The sequence below is a fragment of the Poromitra crassiceps genome (assembly GCF_964638095.1).
Source record: "Poromitra crassiceps genome assembly, chromosome: 1".
NCBI classification, from domain to species: domain Eukaryota; kingdom Metazoa; phylum Chordata; class Actinopteri; order Beryciformes; family Melamphaidae; genus Poromitra; species Poromitra crassiceps.
Genome location: NC_139623.1, coordinates 111,515,780 through 111,535,384, shown reverse-complemented (window position 1 = coordinate 111,535,384; position 19,605 = coordinate 111,515,780). Strand labels below are relative to the sequence as shown.

The following is a 19,605-nucleotide window of genomic DNA, read 5'->3' as shown; positions in this document are numbered from 1 at the left end:
GAAAACAGCTGTCTGGTGCAGGAGTGTAGTGAAAACATCTGTCTGGTGCAGGAGTGTAGTGAAAACATCTGTCCGGTGCAGGAGTGTAGTGAAAACATCTGTCCGGTGCAGCAGTGTAGTGAAAACATCTGTCCGGTGCAGGAGTGTAGTGAAAACATCTGTCCGGTGCAGGAGTGTAGTGAAAACAGCTGTCTGGTGCAGGAGTGTAGTGAAAACATCTGTCTGGTGCAGGAGTGTAGTGAAAACATCTGTCCGGTGCAGGAGTGTAGTGAAAACAGCTGTCTGGTGCAGGAGTGTAGTGAAAACATCTGTCTGGTGCAGGAGTGTAGTGAAAACATCTGTCCGGTGCAGGAGTGTAGTGAAAACATCTGTCCGGTGCAGGAGTGTAGTGAAAACATCTGTCTGGTGCAGGAGTGTAGTGAAAACATCTGTCTGGTGCAGGAGTGTAGTGAAAACATCTGTCCGGTGCAGGAGTGTAGTGAAAACAGCTGTCTGGTGCAGGAGTGTAGTGAAAACATCTGTCTGGTGCAGGAGTGTAGTGAAAACATCTGTGCGGTGCAGGAGTGTAGTGAAAACATCTGTCCGGTGCAGGAGTGTAGTGAAAACATCTGTCCGGTGCAGGAGTGTAGTGAAAACATCTGTCCGGTGCAGCAGTGTAGTGAAAACATCTGTCCGGTGCAGGAGTGTAGTGAAAACATCTGTCTGGTGCAGGAGTGTAGTGAAAACATCTGTCTGGTGCAGGAGTGTAGTGAAAACATCTGTCTGGTGCAGGAGTGTAGTGAAAACATCTGTCCGGTGCAGGAGTGTAGTGAAAACAGCTGTCCGGTGCAGGAGTGTAGTGAAAACATCTGTCTGGTGCAGGAGTGTAGTGAAAACATCTGTCTGGTGCAGGAGTGTAGTGAAAACATCTGTCTGGTGCAGGAGTGTAGTGAAAACATCTGTCTGGTGCAGGAGTGTAGTGAAAACATCTGTCTGGTGCAGGAGTGTAGTGAAAACATCTGTCCGGTGCAGGAGTGTAGTGAAAACATCTGTCTGGTGCAGGAGTGTAGTGAAAACATCTGTCTGGTGCAGGAGTGTAGTGAAAACATCTGTCTGGTGCAGGAGTGTAGTGAAAACATCTGTCTGGTGCAGCAGTGTAGTGAAAACATCTGTCCGGTGCAGGAGTGTAGTGAAAACATCTGTCCGGTGCAGGAGTGTAGTGAAAACATCTGTCTGGTGCAGGAGTGTAGTGAAAACATCTGTCCGGTGCAGGAGTGTAGTGAAAACAGCCGGCCAGAGAGCAGAGAAACAGCATTTCAACATGCTGCTCAACGATGCAGAGATGTTTACAGCAACCACTGGAACCAGTGTCAAGCTATGTCCCGCTAGCGAATATAAGGTCACTTTCCCATATAAGCTGTTTGGTCCGCTTTAACCGCACCACTTTGTTTCCTCGGATAGTGCGCTTCGTTTGGGGTGGTGTGAAAGTGCAAACGAACTCTGTTGCGGAACAAACAAGCGAACTCTGCTCCGCTTGAAAACGTGGGTCTCTGTTCGTTTGCAAGTGAACTCTAGCGCGGTTCATTTGTGGTGTGAAAGCAAACCGAACCAAACACAAGAGCAAATATAGGAAAGGCAGTGCATCATGAGTAGAAGGCGGTAGAAGGAAGCAAAACACTGGGGCGCACACACGGGACGGTGCGCACCGCGCTGTCTCGTCTCATGTGCAGAATTATGTTGGACCCAACAGCTCGCTGCCACATCTGCTGCTCATATTGGGTGCATTCTTGTAAAATATTTATGTGATAGTAACACCAAAGTAAAACCAGAAATCCCAAGACAACATAAAGGTGGTGTTTCTCTATGGGTTGTGTGTGTGCAGTCAGCCCTCAGCAGGCAAGGCGGCAGAAGGAGGAGAGATTTCCCCTCTATATTCTGTCCAATAGACGAGTGACCGTTTCGACCACGTGACATTGTTCAGAAAGTTTGGTGTAGGGATGTTCATTTTGAAAAATTTCCATAATCGAAAATCGGGGAAAATTAACGATCAATTATCGATTATCGATCATATTAATAATATTTTTTTTATATACGGTATATATATATATTTTTTTTTACAAAATGAATGCCTATGGCAGAAAATATGAAAGACAACGTGTTCTCCTCAATGAACTCTTTATTTCAATGTGTTGCCTCTCCAACACTCTGCTGTCCCCGGCGCATGGCGGTGTGAATTCCCCATGTTTAAAACAGTTTTGTTGGCACAAAGGCCCATGCCCAGCCAGAAAACTAGAGACTATATGAAGCTCCACCTCACGTTAGTCGGCTGTGCAATGGAGTGGGGCGAGGAGGAACGAATTCCACTCAAACTTAGTCCGCAAAAAAAAAAAAAAAAAAGATTATAACAAAATCGATAAGAATCCCACATGATCGATTCCATTCCTTAACGATCAATTATCGATTTTCGATAACTGATGAACATCCCTAGTATGGTGCGCTTGGCAAATTGCATGTGTGAAAGCGAACCGGACCAAATGAAAAATGAAAGAAGAGTCCACCAGCTTATATGTGAAAGCGACCTAAGACTTCCGGTGGATGATTTTCAAAGTAAAAGAATGATTCTGCACAAGCAGAGTGCACACAGAAGCCACTGAGAAATTATTATTTTGCCAATTAAAAACAATAAGCTAAGCATTTAAACTAAGCAAATTATGTTTCTGTATTGACAATAATAACATTGAGAATGTTCTTCTGTCACTACATCAGAAAATATTAGCTTCAGAGTCAGTGATGTGCTTGAAATGCTTCATTTCACAAAAGGCTCATTATCTCAGCTTCTAGTTTGAAACGTCTGTTTTTGGTGAAACCAACCTATCTTCTACTGCTGATAACTAAAGAACGGAAAATGATATCAATAAACTTTTTTTTTGCTGATGATACAAGAGAGTCTCATCGTTCTTTGGGCGTGTTCGGTGTTTACATAGTAATGTCACACAATATTCTGTGGGTCTTGAGAAATCACTGAAAACGCCCTGAAAGGGCTGGCACTGGGAGCATCCGTTTTCCAGAAGTGGCTGGCAGCCAATGAGTTAATGATATGATATCCCAAATAATTTGACACTGATCCATGAGAGTGGATACGAGACGAAACCAGGAAAAATAACCGACCATGACCTCAACCTCATACAAAAACAGTTTATTCGACAGTGTCTAGGTCCAAGTACCAACAGACCCCCATACAAAACAAAAAACAAAAAAACATTGCTACAAACTTCCAAAGAACAAAGATAACTTCCATCTACACAAAGTTTATTCTTAGAAATACATTACCATTAACACAAAAAAGTATCGATTAAAAGATAATAATATAATGTTAAGGGGATTCCCATGATTTTCGCATGATATATTTAACAACCTGGAAAGATCTGGATTGGGGGAAAGGGAGGGGTGGGGGTTGTGTGAGTAAGTGTGTAAGGGAACGAGAACGTGTGTGTGTCTTTGTGTGTAGAGATGGATGTATGTTCGTCTTGCCAGGCGGACCGGGAGAAGAGGGCAACACTCCGTGATCCAGCAGTCATGTGGGCAGGAAAAAGAAAGGAACGGTGGTAGTAGAGGTAGCGAAGGGGCTTGCAGAGAGGTAGCAGATAGCGTGAGGAAGATTTCTAGTAGAGGTAGCTAGCGGGCGAACGAGGAAGAGGTAGCAGAGAGATACTAACAGTGCTAGCGAAGAGGGGGGAGTGGTTAAAACTTCACACTTCACAACAGCCTTATTAGAGTTTATTAACCCGCGTTCAGATTATATAGCACGTATCGGCAATTGGCCAAAAGAGTTGGAAAATATTGGCTATCGGCAAAAAAATGCAATATCGTGCATCCCTACAGTGTGTTGTGTACTGACTGTACTGTTCCATAGGTTAATACACAAGAATAAGCCTACTGTTAAGTTTTGTGTGGCCAAAAAGCAAAGTGAGAATGGGTGTGTGTGTGTGTAACGGCGGAGACACACCAGAAACGTCTCCGACGCGGAAGCAATGCGACACGGAAGCCGTTTCATTCCGACGTCTTTGTTAAGTTTAGACCGATCACACCGGCCGCAACACGTCAGTCTTGGATCCTGCAGGAAGAGTTTCTGCATCTGGTCCATTTCTGACGCGAGCCGCAGCCAGGCATCAAGTCAGTACAAGCTGTGACTGGCAAGGAGCAAAACAGAGCACTTCTGGTGTGAATGGCCAGGCTCAGGGCCCGAAATTAGAGCCCACCACCCGCCAACAGCGGGTAGATTTTAGGTTTGGCGAGTTAGGTTTGGCGTCTGTCGGCCACGTGGCGGGTCCGAAAATAGTCGTCATGTAATATTAACACTCTGTGTGTAGCCGGCCTGTGTCCACCTAGCATCTTTTTCCGACTGTTAAACGCTGGGAGTGCGCTGATCCCAGCGCACAATATACAAGGAAGCAGTCTGAAACTAACGTTAGTTCAGTGCGGTAGTATAACAGGAGTGCTTCCTAGAGGCTGTTTCATTCTACCTCTCCTGTATCGCAGGGCCCGAAATTAACTTTTTGACCCACCGGCCAGTGGCGGGTAGATGGAAAAAATCTACCGGCCAAGCATATTTCTTACCGGCCAAAAACAAAACAAATCTTTGTGTCACATATATCCATATATATCAATTTTTTCAGTACATTTCAAGTAGATAAGGTATTACGTTGAAGAATACACACTTAAATAAGAGGCCAGAGTCAAATTTGAAGCAAATTATTTTAATATATTGATTGATGATTGATTAATCAATACATGTCAAGTCATGTCATTTGCCGGTAAGAAATATGCTTGGCGGGTAGATTTTTTCCATCTACCCGCCACTGGCCGGTGGGTCAAAAAGTTAATTTCGGGCCCTGGCCAGGCTCCTGCTCGACACTTCCGTTTCTGGTGAGTCTCTGCCGTGAGAGGCGGGTAGCGAGGTAGGCAGCACTAGGCATAGGTGGGGGGTGTTGGGGGGAGGGTTTCTAGTAGCTACATTATCAGCACCTAAAACAGCTAGAAGCCCACCACGCCGAGGAAGAGCGTTAAGTTCTGCTTTCCAGTCGAATCGTAGTGGCGTCCCCCTCTCTAAAAAGGCTGTATGAAGGTCAGCAGGAGATTATGTGTGTGTGTAGCTCTGTGTGTGTGTGTGTGTGTGTGTGTGTGTGTGTGTGTGTGTGTGTCCAGTGCATTGCGGCAGGGTCTAGCTAGGTTGGTGTGTAGACAGCCTCCAGTGTGAGCTTGTGTGTGTATGTGTAGGATGTTGTGTGTGTTACAGTGCTACGCCTGGCTTAGGGTAGTGGGGGTGCTCGTCCATCCACATAGGCTAGAGGCGGCTCAGCAGCTGAGCCAATAGTAGGGCTGGGTATCATTTAAAAAATTACAATACCAGTATCGGTACCCTTAAAGTGATCTCTACTACTACTACTACTACTACTACTGATCTCAATAGAGTAGTTCATTCCATACCTTTTTGTGGCATCTCAGCATGCTGAACTGCAAACTTAAGTCACATACACCAAGGTCGACTTCACCACCACAGACTGTATGTGTTGTAGCTGCTGCGGTAGTGGGCCAATCACATGTCGCATTAAATCGAAGAATGTTTACGGGTGATTGGCTGCGAGCAAAACCATACAAATAGGTTTTTTTTCTAGATCTGTGTACAACAAGGATCAAATGCAGGTATCGTTTGACTGGAGAAGTTTCGAGACTACTTGGGTACTGGGTTATTTCAGTCGATACCTAAAAAGGTATCAACTATCAAGTGCTGATCCCCCAGCCCTACCGAATAGTCCTCAAACACCCCTCTCCTCCAACACACACACACAGACACAATTACAGTGTATCGTTTCGAGAGGAGCGAGAGGTAGATACTTCGGCGAGACAAGAGTGTGTGAGGGCAGTCTGGATCCCGTGTGCGTGTGTATTTATCCCAAATGTGCTTGTGTCACAGCTGAGCCATTCACATACACACACACATCCCTGAAAGCCCCCCTAGCTCCCCCTAGTGTTCAGATGGGGAAAGAGGCACCAGAGAAAGGTGTGTGTTTGTGTTAAAAGACAGAAGGTAGGGTGTTACAGTGTCATTGGAAATAGACAACACGGGAGAGGAGAGGGGAGTGGGGGTTCCTATGCTATTCTGCCCCCTTGTTTTGTTTCCTAATCCATTAAATAGAGTCAGTCGCTCCATCTCAGCCTCTATCTGGCCTAAGCAGAGCAGAAAACAGTGTTTATTACTAGACCACCCTCGCCGCTGCGCCCTGAGAGAAGGTGTGTGTGTGTGTGTAAGCTTGGTTCACCCTGACCATTGAGCTCTGAGTGAGTGAGTGAGTGAGTGTGTGTGTGTGTGTGTGTGTGTGTGTGTGTGTGTGTGTGTGCGTGCGTGCGTACGTGCCTATAGTAGTTTTTGGAGTTGGGGGGGAAAATACCGAGCCAGTAGCAAAGGCCATCAAAGGGGCTGAGGTTGAGAGATCTGAGTTAGTTTGTGTGCCTCTGTGTGTGTGTGTGTGTGTGTGTGTGTGTGTGTGTGTGTGTGTTCATGTGTGTGTGGAGGTCTTAGTTGTCAGCTACCCGTCCAGTGGGGGGCGCTGCAGGACCCACGGGCACTGGCACCAACTCGGGCTGTGCGGGCGGTGGGCCAGGGACTAGAAAAGAAAGGAAACACGGTTGCAGTCAAATGACAAATATAGACCTTATTCGATTGACGTAACTCACGTACGGGCACGCCCACCACCGCCATGTTGTCGACATAGCGCTGCAGCTCTCAAGTGACAGCCTATGTAAGAGCAGTGTTTATAGGAAGCTAGCCGCCGTTGGCGTCACCTACTTTTGTTTATTATTACAGGCATTTATTACAGGCATTAACACAGCATACAAACAACAACTCTGGGGTTTTTATTGCGGTCATCACTATCGCTATTTTGTAATGGAACAGAAACGACAATAAGGCTGTTACTAGTAGTAGCGCTGTGCATGCAGGACGGTATGTCAACAATATGGCACCGTCCAGGGTTAGCGAATAGAATAAGGTCTAATAGGAGATAAGAAAATGTCTGTGTTACACCACTAACAACCATGCTACTGGAGCTAGCTGTACAGCCAATGATGTAAGGACATATAAGCTGGTGTGTGATTGGATGCTGATAGGCAACGTTTCCCCAAAAGTTCAGTTGCAGCCAACATTTCCGTTTGTTGACAGAAAGGAGACAATGGCATGTCATGTCAAGTTTTTTCTTGAGTTGCTTGTGGTGTGAATGTTCGGTTACACACAATAAAAAATATTGTATTTGGCTGTGGTGATTTAAGTGGTGCACGCACGAGCGCACACAGACCAAAGAATAATTTGCACTGGCTTTGGCTAACCATTTAATATGGATACATGCACACAAACTAGGGGTGTCGTGGTACGTGTATTCGTCCCGTGAAGTCACGGTGTGGGCGTCACGGTTCGGTGCGTGAAGCGACACGATGAATACGTCGAATTCAGAAGGTGGTGATAAAGCACCTAAACGCTGTTTGAACGCAATTAAATTGAATTGAATTAAACGCCACAGAAGAAGACACACCAAAACAACACAAGGACCATAGAAATCCGCGTTCACTGAATGGAACGTTTTGTGGAGAGGAAACATTACCGGGGGTCACTCCAGCGTGTTTACAAGCCGTAGCTTCCATGCTGCTTCACAAAACCACAACAATATTGAAGCGTCCAGCTGCCCCCCCTTTACCGTCGCCAAAAAAGTGCAGAGCAGTATACTAATGACTTTTATGACTCAGGCGATAAGCTGTTTTGCAAATTCTGTCAACATCAAGCCAACGAGGTAAGCTTGCTAATGTAACGTTACGTAGCCGCGACAAAGTCCTTTATAGTTGCGCGTTGCGGCTAAACGTTACATAACACTGACAAAGCTGTTAACTTGTAAACAAGCAACTTACATCGCGTGAGATGACAAGCAAGATGCGGTGAGGAAGAGGGGATGACTCCTTGTCATGTTCCAATAATCCATTATGATGACCGAACGTAATCATTATGGTCAACAAAACTCACTTCCAATAACGTTAGCGTACTTACTTGGGAAAGTGAAACCCACCCCGCTGTCTGTCTGACAGTGGGGGAGGGGTGGGTGGGAGTATTAGGCTACTCCACACATGCACTATGTTTACAAACTTGTGTACAATAAAGATTTAAAGTGGGGGGAAATGCCTTTGCCCTGTCAAACAGCTGGAATACAGACATCTGAGAGGGAGGCGCACCCCACACTTTGAAAACCGCTGCTCTAGAGTAAAACCTTTTTGTGTGGATTGCCTAGCCCTAGATCTTATTCAATTGTGGACATTTATTCATTCCCACTTATTAGATACTATTTCTGATGGTAAAAATCAAAACACAGAATTCAGAAAAACTTCAAAGGGGGAAGAAAAACTTTTTTCTCCGTTGTACCGTATTCGTACCGAACCGTGACCCCGAAACCGAGGTACGTACCGAACCGTGACTTTTGTGTACCGTGACACCCCTAACAACACACACAAATCTCCCGCTGTCTGTGAATAAAACGTTGCTTGAACAGACATGCATTCAAACACACACAACTCAAACACACACGTGTATGGAAGGCAAGGCAGACATTCATACTCACACATGCCGTTGGGAGCTCCAGGGTGTCGGGGGCCCATCATGGGGGGCATGCTGCCGGGAGGGGGGCCACTGGGGGGTGGGCCGGGAATCATGCGTCCCGGTATGTGCTGGCTTGGTCCCATTGGTCCTGTGTTACGGGAACGGAGGGGACACATCAGACAGTGTAACATGGTGGAGCTGCAGCAGAAAAAGCAATGAAGTCTACAGCATGTGATATTCTCGATCCCATGGGGATCTGGAGAAGATAGGTATTCAGTGGTAGGGCTGCCATGGTAATGGCTTTTTCCATTCTGCACAAATTAGCGGAGCCAATAAAACTATCATGTAACCGCCAAAAAAAATTAAGAAAAAAATACTCAGATCTTATCAAATAATTTGTTCCTAAATAAATGTTTCAAATGCATTTATTCCTCTAGTACAGCGATACTCAACTTGCGGCCCGCGGGCGCTCCCTGTGCGGCCCGCGATGGAATTGCAAAAAAAAAAAAACAGTGCACCTGAACGCAACATGCAAGATACCCGCTGAATAAGTGTCCAAATGTTCATGTAATTCTGGCCAATACTCCACTTCTGTTATAGCATTTCAGTCTGGAATATGGAATATCTTTCAATAATCTATGATTTAGCTGCTAAATTGTCAAATACCGCCATCTGCTCGCTACCCAGGCACTTATGTATGTACTTAACCTAACTAACTTAACTAACTATCCGGTGTGCACAACATTGTCAGACTAAACTCCGGCTGACACCCCAAAGACCTACAATCCGCTATTGTTTGTTGATTAACTGGCCCCTGGCCTTCTATCATTTCACGAAAGTGGCCCAACGGGCAAAGCAAGTTGAGTATCCCTGCTCTAGTAGTCTATTCTTTATAGTCAATCTTTATTCCAATGTTCTCATTAAGAGGTTGACTTTCCAGCAGGAATATTTCATTGTTCGGCATTCAACAGGCACCTCATTCTGGGCAAGGACGCATTCGCTATTGAAACACAGACGACATGCACATTCCTATCAGACAACATGCACATTCCTATCAGACAACATGCACATTCCTATCAGACAACATGCACATTCCTATCAGACAACATGCACATTCCTATCAGACAACATGCACATTCCTATCAGACAACATGCACATTCCTATCTGCATTTGCGGACACAAATATATTAGCCAATATCTCCTTGACATTGCCTTGATGAGAAAACAATGCAGCTTAAAACATGTGTGGGCAATATTATCTCACGACAATGGAGAGGTGTGTGCATACCTTCTCTCATCACCATCTCTCAGACCGGGCACCTGTGCCAGGCTCTCCTCACTCAATGATCAAAGCATTTATTTGTGGTGGTTCCCTGACTGCATTCACTTCGTTGTTCCATAGTGGGGTTTTTTAACACGTGGCCGTGGGTAAAAAGAGGATTTCCCTGCCAGTGCCACCAACACTTTCAACTCCCCTGGAGACATGTAGGCTTCTTTGTCAGCGTTAACAGGCTACTGTTCGTGTGGATTGCCTGGTCCTTGTATTAACGCAGTCACAATTCTAATCAATTACTCGTTAACTGCTCATTTGCATGCAGTGAAGCGATATCAGCTTGAGTCTGCGGTGGGCATGATGTGAGTGTATAACCACACTGATGTGATATCAGCTTGAGTCTGCAGTGGGCATGATGTGAGTGTATAACCACACTGATGTGATATCAGCTTGAGTCTGCATGATGTGAGTGTATAACCACACTGATGTGATATCAGCTTGAGTCTGCAGTGGGCATGATGTGAGTGTATAACCACGCTGATGTGATATCAGCTTGAGTCTGCAGTGGGCATGATGTGAGTGTATAACCACACTGATGTGATATCAGCTTGAGTCTGCGGTGGGCATGATGTGAGTGTATAACCACACTGATGTGATATCAGCTTGAGTCTGCATGATGTGAGTGTATAACCACACTGATGTGATATCAGCTTGAGTCTGCAGTGGGCATGATGTGAGTGTATAACCACGCTGATGTGATATCAGCTTGAGTCTGCAGTGGGCATGATGTGAGTGTATAACCACACTGATGTGATATCAGCTTGAGTCTGCAGTGGGCATGATGTGAGTGTATAACCACACTGATGTGATATCAGCTTGAGTCTGCAGTGGGCATGATGTGAGTGTATAACCACGCTGATGTGATATCAGCTTGAGTCTGCGGTGGGCATGATGTGAGTGTATAACCACACTGATGTGATATCAGCTTGAGTTTGTGGTGGGCATGATGTGAGTGTATAACCACACTGATGTGATATCAGCTTGAGTCTGCGGTGGGCATGATGTGAGTGTATAACCACACTGATGTGATATCAGCTTGAGTCTGCATGATGTGAGTGTATAACCACACTGATGTGATATCAGCTTGAGTCTGCAGTGGGCATGATGTGAGTGTATAACCACACTGATGTGATATCAGCTTGAGTCTGCAGTGGGCATGATGTGAGTGTATAACCACACTGATGTGATATCAGCTTGAGTCTGCAGTGGGCATGATGTGAGTGTATAACCACACTGATGTGATATCAGCTTGAGTCTGCGGTGGGCATGATGTGAGTGTATAACCACACTGATGTGATATCAGCTTGAGTCTGCAGTGGGCATGATGTGAGTGTATAACCACACTGATGTGATATCAGCTTGAGTCTGCAGTGGGCATGATGTGAGTGTATAACCACACTGATGTGATATCAGCTTGAGTCTGCATGATGTGAGTGTATAACCACACTGATGTGATATCAGCTTGAGTCTGCATGATGTGAGTGTATAACCACACTGATGTGATATCAGCTTGAGTCTGCAGTGGGCATGATGTGAGTGTATAACCACACTGATGTGATATCAGCTTGAGTCTGCGGTGGGCATGATGTGAGTGTATAACCACACTGATGTGATATCAGCTTGAGTCTGCAGTGGGCATGATGTGAGTGTATAACCACGCTGATGTGATATCAGCTTGAGTCTGCAGTGGGCATGATGTGAGTGTATAACCACACTGATGTGATATCAGCTTGAGTCTGCAGTGGGCATGATGTGAGTGTATAACCACACTGATGTGATATCAGCTTGAGTCTGCAGTGGGCATGATGTGAGTGTATAACCACACTGATGTGATATCAGCTTGAGTCTGCATGATGTGAGTGTATAACCACACTGATGTGATATCAGCTTGAGTCTGCAGTGGGCATGATGTGAGTGTATAACCACACTGATGTGATATCAGCTTGAGTCTGCATGATGTGAGTGTATAACCACACTGATGTGATATCAGCTTGAGTCTGCAGTGGGCATGATGTGAGTGTATAACCACGCTGATGTGATATCAGCTTGAGTCTGCAGTGGGCATGATGTGAGTGTATAACCACACTGATGTGATATCAGCTTGAGTCTGCGGTGGGCATGATGTGAGTGTATAACCACACTGATGTGATATCAGCTTGAGTCTGCATGATGTGAGTGTATAACCACACTGATGTGATATCAGCTTGAGTCTGCAGTGGGCATGATGTGAGTGTATAACCACGCTGATGTGATATCAGCTTGAGTCTGCAGTGGGCATGATGTGAGTGTATAACCACACTGATGTGATATCAGCTTGAGTCTGCAGTGGGCATGATGTGAGTGTATAACCACACTGATGTGATATCAGCTTGAGTCTGCAGTGGGCATGATGTGAGTGTATAACCACGCTGATGTGATATCAGCTTGAGTCTGCGGTGGGCATGATGTGAGTGTATAACCACACTGATGTGATATCAGCTTGAGTTTGTGGTGGGCATGATGTGAGTGTATAACCACACTGATGTGATATCAGCTTGAGTCTGCGGTGGGCATGATGTGAGTGTATAACCACACTGATGTGATATCAGCTTGAGTCTGCATGATGTGAGTGTATAACCACACTGATGTGATATCAGCTTGAGTCTGCAGTGGGCATGATGTGAGTGTATAACCACACTGATGTGATATCAGCTTGAGTCTGCAGTGGGCATGATGTGAGTGTATAACCACACTGATGTGATATCAGCTTGAGTCTGCAGTGGGCATGATGTGAGTGTATAACCACACTGATGTGATATCAGCTTGAGTCTGCAGTGGGCATGATGTGAGTGTATAACCACACTGATGTGATATCAGCTTGAGTCTGCGGTGGGCATGATGTGAGTGTATAACCACACTGATGTGATATCAGCTTGAGTCTGCAGTGGGCATGATGTGAGTGTATAACCACACTGATGTGATATCAGCTTGAGTCTGCAGTGGGCATGATGTGAGTGTATAACCACACTGATGTGATATCAGCTTGAGTCTGCATGATGTGAGTGTATAACCACACTGATGTGATATCAGCTTGAGTCTGCATGATGTGAGTGTATAACCACACTGATGTGATATCAGCTTGAGTCTGCAGTGGGCATGATGTGAGTGTATAACCACACTGATGTGATATCAGCTTGAGTCTGCGGTGGGCATGATGTGAGTGTATAACCACACTGATGTGATATCAGCTTGAGTCTGCAGTGGGCATGATGTGAGTGTATAACCACACTGATGTGATATCAGCTTGAGTCTGCATGATGTGAGTGTATAACCACACTGATGTGATATCAGCTTGAGTCTGCAGTGGGCATGATGTGAGTGTATAACCACACTGATGTGATATCAGCTTGAGTCTGCAGTGGGCATGATGTGAGTGTATAACCACACTGATGTGATATCAGCTTGAGTTTGCGGTGGGCATGACGTGAGTGTATAACCACACTGATGTGATATCAGCTTGAGTCTGCGGTGGGCATGACGTGAGTGTATAACCACACTGATGTGATATCAGCTTGAGTCTGCGGTGGGCATGACGTGAGTGTATAACCACACTGATGTGATATCAGCTTGAGTCTGCGGTGGGCATGATGTGAGTGTATAACCACACTGATGTGATATCAGCTTGAGTCTGCGGTGGGCATGATGTGAGTGTATAACCACGCTGATGTGATATCAGCCGTGGGCATGACGTGAGTGTATAACCACGCTGATGTGATATCAGCTTGAGTCTGCAGTGGGCATGATGTGAGTGTATAACCACGCTGATGTGATATCAGCTTGAGTCTGCGGTGGGCATGATGTGAGTGTATAACCACACTGATGTGATATCAGCTTGAGTCTGCAGTGGGCATGATGTGAGTGTATAACCACGCTGATGTGATATCAGCTTGAGTCTGCAGTGGGCATGATGTGACTGTATAACCACGCTGATGTGATATCAGCTTGAGTCTGCAGTGGGCATGATGTGAGTGTATAACCACACTGATGTGATATCAGCTTGAGTCTGCAGTGGGCATGACGTGACTGTATAACCACGGTGAAGCGATATCAGCTTGAGTCTGCAGTGGGCATGATGTGAGTGTATAACCACACTGATGTGATATCAGCTTGAGTCTGCAGTGGGCATGACGTGACTGTATAACCACGCTGATGTGATATCAGCTTGAGTCTGCAGTGGGCATGACGTGAGTGTATAACCACGCTGATGTGATATCAGCTTGAGTTTGCGGTGGGCATGATGTGAGTGTATAACCACACTGATGTGATATCAGCTTGAGTTTGCGGTGGGCATGACGTGAGTGTATAACCGCGCTGATGCCATGACCGCGACAGCCTTATTCAGTGCCTTGCTCATTTTACCAGCAGGAATCGTCTGGGTGGGTGGAGCTTTTATGATAAGACCACAGAATTAGTTTCAAACCAGAAACCTCCATTTTAAGACTTGGTTCATATACAAAATAAAATTGCCCAGAGAGTCTGTGTAGATGACCGACGACTCTATTTAGTTAAAAAATTATGTGCAACAAATCTACCTAACCATCATCTATCTCTACTCTCCATCAGCCCTCCATGGCACACGATATGAGAGCACAGATTTAAAACATAATTACATACAAACATACAAAGTCTGACGGGCACAACAACAGTCACCAATGAAAGGTGTTCAACGTCTCCTCTCTCTCACCTGTTGGTCCTGGGTGGTGAGGGCCCATGGCGTGGTGGCCCATCGGCAGGAAGCCGGGGTGCATGGCGGCGCCAGGCGGGGGTCCTCCGTGGTGGGGCGGGGGGCCTCCGTGGTGCATGCCCGGTGGAGGGGGCCCGTGGTGGGGTCCGGGTGCGCCTGCCTGGCTCTGTGCCTGGGCAGCTTGGGCCGCGGCGTGCTGCTGCTCCATCTGCTGCCTGGCCTTCATCTCCGCGTACTTCAGCTGCTCCATGTGGAACGCCTGGCGCTCCGTCAGCAGCTGCTGCCTCTGTAGCTCCAACTGCACAGAGGGAGCAATACAATGAAGGGATATGTTAGAATCAAGTCTTAAGAAAAACTGCTAATCACCCATTAATGGTGGGTGAGGTGGTCAGTTTTGTGAAACAGTGGTTCACAAAGTGGGGTCCCTGAAAGGGTCTTCAGCAAAATTAAAGTGTAATGTCACCATTTCCATTATTTCATACTCAAGTTAGTGCAATAACAGATTCTAGAAAAATGACGACTTTGATCATACTGTAGGTTTCAATCCGTTCACTGTTATCTCCTTTAACATAATACGGACAGTCAAATAATTCTTCTCTATAGCCACTTTCACAGAGATCCTGCAATATCGTCATTAGGAAGGGTCACAAATAAGCCACCTTTGCTTTTTTACACACAAAGCGATTTCTAAGTGGATTTAGACAGCAAGATGGCATTCCGTATTGAAAGGATGGTTGCCATGCCGGTGGAGATGTGAACAGCTGTACCTACCTGCTGTCAAGAGGAATAAAAATACAGTAGGCTATTAAGTATTGTAACATTGATGATGGTTTTGAGGAGAGACTGCCATAACAGAGGAAGTATCCTCGCCCACGAAAAGCGGGGAGGTTTTGGGAGAAAACAGCGAGAGGTCTTCTGACAAGTCATTATGACCATGAGCTCTATGAGCCCCTTCAATCCGGTTTCAGAATCCACCACAGCACAGAGACTGCTCTCATTAAAATCACAAACCACCTCCTCACTGCTGCTGACTCCGGCCACATCACCATTCTCATCCTCCTGGATCTCACCGCAGCCTTCGATACAGTCTCTCACACCATTCTCCTCAACTGCCTTTCCCACCACCTGGGCCTCTCTGGCACAGCCCTCGCCTGGTTCTCCTCCTACCTCTCCAACCGGCAACAGTTTGTCACAATAAACAAACACACCTCCACCCCTGCCCCAGTACACCACGGCGTGCCTCAAGGCTCCGTGCTTGGACCTCCCCTCTTCACCACCTACATGCTCCCCCTCGGCCAGATCATCCGCCACCATGGTCTAAACTTTCACTGCTATGCCGATGACACGCAGCTATACCTCTCCACAAAACCATCCACCCACCTCCCCCCCCCCCCCCCAGGCCCTTGTCAACTGCCTCCGTGAAATCAAATCCTGGATGTCATCTAATCTCCTCAAACTCAACAGTAAAAAGACCGAGCTCATGGTTGTGGCACCGGCGGCACTGCTCAGGAAGGTTGGAGATCTCCTCCTCGACGTAGACGGCTGCTCCATCTCACCATCCACTGAAGTCCGCAACCTGGGCGTCATCCTCGACTCCACTCTCTCCTTCCACTCCCGCATCAAAACCATCACCAAATCTGCCTTCTACCACCTCAGAAACATCTCCCGACTCCGGCCATCACTCTCTGACTCCGTTGCTGAAACCCTCATACACGCCTTCATCACCTCCCGCCTGGACTACTGTTCGGGGTTCCCAACAAAACCCTGGACAGGCTCCAATATGTACAAAACTCAGCTGCCAGGGTTCTGACCCGCACCAAACCCTGGCAGCACATCACTCCCACCCTCATCCACCTCCACTGGCTCCCGGTCAAGTCCCGTATCTTATACAAAATCCTACTCCTCACCTTCAAATCCCTCCACGCCCTCCAGTAGGGCTGTTGAAACGAATTTTGATATTCGAATATTATTCGAATTTAATAATTATGAACGAAATTCGATTATTATTATTTTTTTTAAACGATTTTTTTTTTTTTTTTTTTTAGAACACTAGAACAGTGACAAGTTCTGACAACATACTTGAAGAAAAGAGTGTTAACTGAAGTTGACTGTTGAAGCTGCTATACTGATGTAAACCTACCTGTAGCTCTTAAAATGTATGTTCATTCATTGTTAACTGAAGTTGACTGTTGAAGCTGCTATACTGAATGTAAACCTGTAGCTCTTAACACATTCACTGCCAGACGTTTTTTTTTTACTGTAGTTAGCTTCTGCCAGAGGGTTTTTTTGAGGATTCTGGCTCATCTTTCAAGACCCGAGGATTCTTTTCTGCTAAGATTTTGTGAACACACAATATCTCAAAAGAACTAATAGAATGTGTGCTTTCTCTGTCTAAAAGAGTTAGTTTGTAGAAACACTGGCATATTTTAAAAAGCGATCCTCGTCTTGCTGAATTTTGTATTAATCCTCCTCTCTTTGCTTTTAGACGTTCCCGCAGCCTAAGGCTGGTTTCACACCGACGACCCACGCCTTGCCTTGCCTCAACCCACGCCTACGCCGAGCTGGGCGTGAACCTGTTACACGCTTTTGCGATCACACCGCACGCCTTTTGCACGCCGAACCTGGAGCCGAGTCACAAGCGCCTCTCCTCTCTCCCGACTGTATTTTTTCACGTGTTGTCCAGAATTGTCATGGGTAGCCTCTAGGTAAAATAAATCTGATATATTTAATGTTCTATTGATGCTGGATATGTATAACCAGGTCTGACTATAGTCGGACATTTTAGAGAGGTGATCTTGCAAGAATATGTGCTGGCACAACAACATTGTCCATCTTGCTTCTTCGGTCGCTATTCTCTCTCATGAAGATTTGTTTGCCGACAGGGAGAAAGCCCCACGTGATAGCCACCCGTCAATCTCTCTCTCGCTCTCTCTCTCTGCTCAATACTGTTGTAGAAACTCCATTTTATTTTGAAATTCAGTTGACTTTGCCAGTTCCCACGGATATTGTCGCGTTTTTCTTTCATGGCTTGACAGAAAAGCCTGCCTGCACGCGCCTTGTCGGCGTGAAAATAGAACTCTCGCCTATTCGATAAAATCGGCAAGGCACAGGCAAGGCGTGGGTACACGCAGGGTTCACGCTCAGGCGCCCGGTGTACACAGCCTCGTTGACTAAAACGGACGCCTATTAAAAAGCGTGGGTAAAGGCAAGGCATAGGCAAGGCTTGGGTCGCCGGTGTGAAACCAGCCTAAGAGACCGTCTTGTCCACTCGGACATGACCCCTCCTTCTCCCTCCACCTGGCTCCCCTCCAAACCTCCCCAGGGCTTCTTCAGATGTGGCAACTGCGCCCAGTGCTCCAACTCTGCAAATTCTAAAACTTTCACCCACCCCCACAATGGTAAAAAATTTGGCATACGCTCATTCATAAACTGCAACAGCACCCATGTTATTTATCTACTTATTTGTCCATGCTCTTTGGCGTACATAGGCCAAACAAAGAGACCTCTTAAAATCAGAATCTCAGAACACAAAACTGCAATACGCACTAAAAACATGGACAACGCTATGGCCAGACATTACAGTCAAGCCAACCATGGCTCCCCAGCAACCCTCAGGTTCTGTGTAATTGAAAAAGTGTCAATGTCTCCTAGGGGTGGTAACATTATTAAAAAACTCTTATGCAGAGAAGCTTTCTGGATTCACACACTGGAGACACTGGAGCCTGCAGGCCTCAATGAAGAACTCTCCCTCTCCCCCTTCCTTTAGACGGTCTCCTTTAAGTTATCGGCTGCCTTTCATTTCTTGGTCTTGTTTTTACTCCTTTATTGTTGTACTTTGTTTTTATAGCCTTATCCCTTTCCTCCCCTCCCCCCTATAATGCACTGTACATCCTCTATTAGGCCTTTACCTGGGTTTTGATATTGTTGTATTCTGTTTTTATAGCCTCCCCCCCCCCTCCTCTTAACCCCTTCCCCCCACCTATAATGCACTGTACATTTTTATCTTATATTAGGCCTGTTTGGGCTCTTTACTAATAAACTGCTGTACCTTGTTTTTATAGCCTATTTCCCCTCCCCTCCTATAATGCACTGTACATTTTAATTTTACTCCAGGCTTTTATTTTTGCCTCCTCACTATGCTCACTGCATAATTGCTGATTGCAAAGGCTCTGTTTGAGGCTATTTGAATAATAGGCAGGACCAAGCCATTGGCTAATTGTAAGCTCTGCCCCTTTTTCTTACCTGTTAAATGCTCTCCTTGCCTGTTACTCTGTTAGACCTGATGAAGACGTATGTACGTCGAAACGTTGTCTGACCATTTTGCACCTTAAATAAAAGGCATCATTGGATCCGAGCTGCTCCAGACTTATTCTTTTAAGTTAGTTTGTAGAGTTAGTAGTTATGTAAGCATTAGCAGTTGAATACAGCATGGTTTCAGCGTCAGAAAAATTATTCAGAGATAAACGGCTTTTTGTGAAATTCGATAGAACAGTCACTTTAACCATTCATTTTTGGCATCAGTAAGACGTCAGACATCTAAACAATAGTTTTGAACAGTAATTTCCTCCATAACAGCAGAAAAAACCCCCCTCTGCTTCCAACTCCTCCCTCCGTGGGCGTTCTTCTTGGCTGCAGCGGCCGTCACAAGCTTGTCACCAGTCTCACTGCTTTGCTGCTGCTGCTGCCTGTCTGCGCGGCCGCTGTTTGAGGAAGTCTGGATGGACTCGCTCGCTTCTTGGAGTTTTGGTTGAGAGCTTTGATGAAGCTTTTGCGATTCTGGTCATATTTATGCTGCGTGTTTCAAAGTGTGTTCCACCTGTAATCTATTATGCAAATTTGCAATCCCGCATCGCCAGCAATCAGCGCGAAAACGAAAGCGTTTTCCCCCATCCATTTTCATGAGAATGGCTGCTTTTTGCTTGCCTTCCTCTAGT

General features: G+C 46.0%; 1 protein-coding gene across 1 annotated transcript in view; it reads right to left on the bottom strand.

The window, feature by feature from the left end:
• Positions 1-3,159: 3,159 nt before the first annotated feature.
• smarcc1a (SWI/SNF related BAF chromatin remodeling complex subunit C1a) overlaps positions 3,160-19,605 on the bottom strand; it is an 85,219-nt gene continuing 68,773 nt past the window's right edge. Inside the window, exons 26-28 of the mRNA XM_083642971.1 lie at positions 14,672-14,969; positions 8,637-8,762; positions 3,160-6,644 (exon numbers count right to left, since the gene is read on the bottom strand). Coding sequence (XP_083499097.1) covers positions 6,556-6,644; positions 8,637-8,762; positions 14,672-14,969 — 513 coding nt within the window. The 3' untranslated portion in view covers positions 3,160-6,555. The remainder of the gene's footprint in view (positions 6,645-8,636; positions 8,763-14,671; positions 14,970-19,605) is intronic.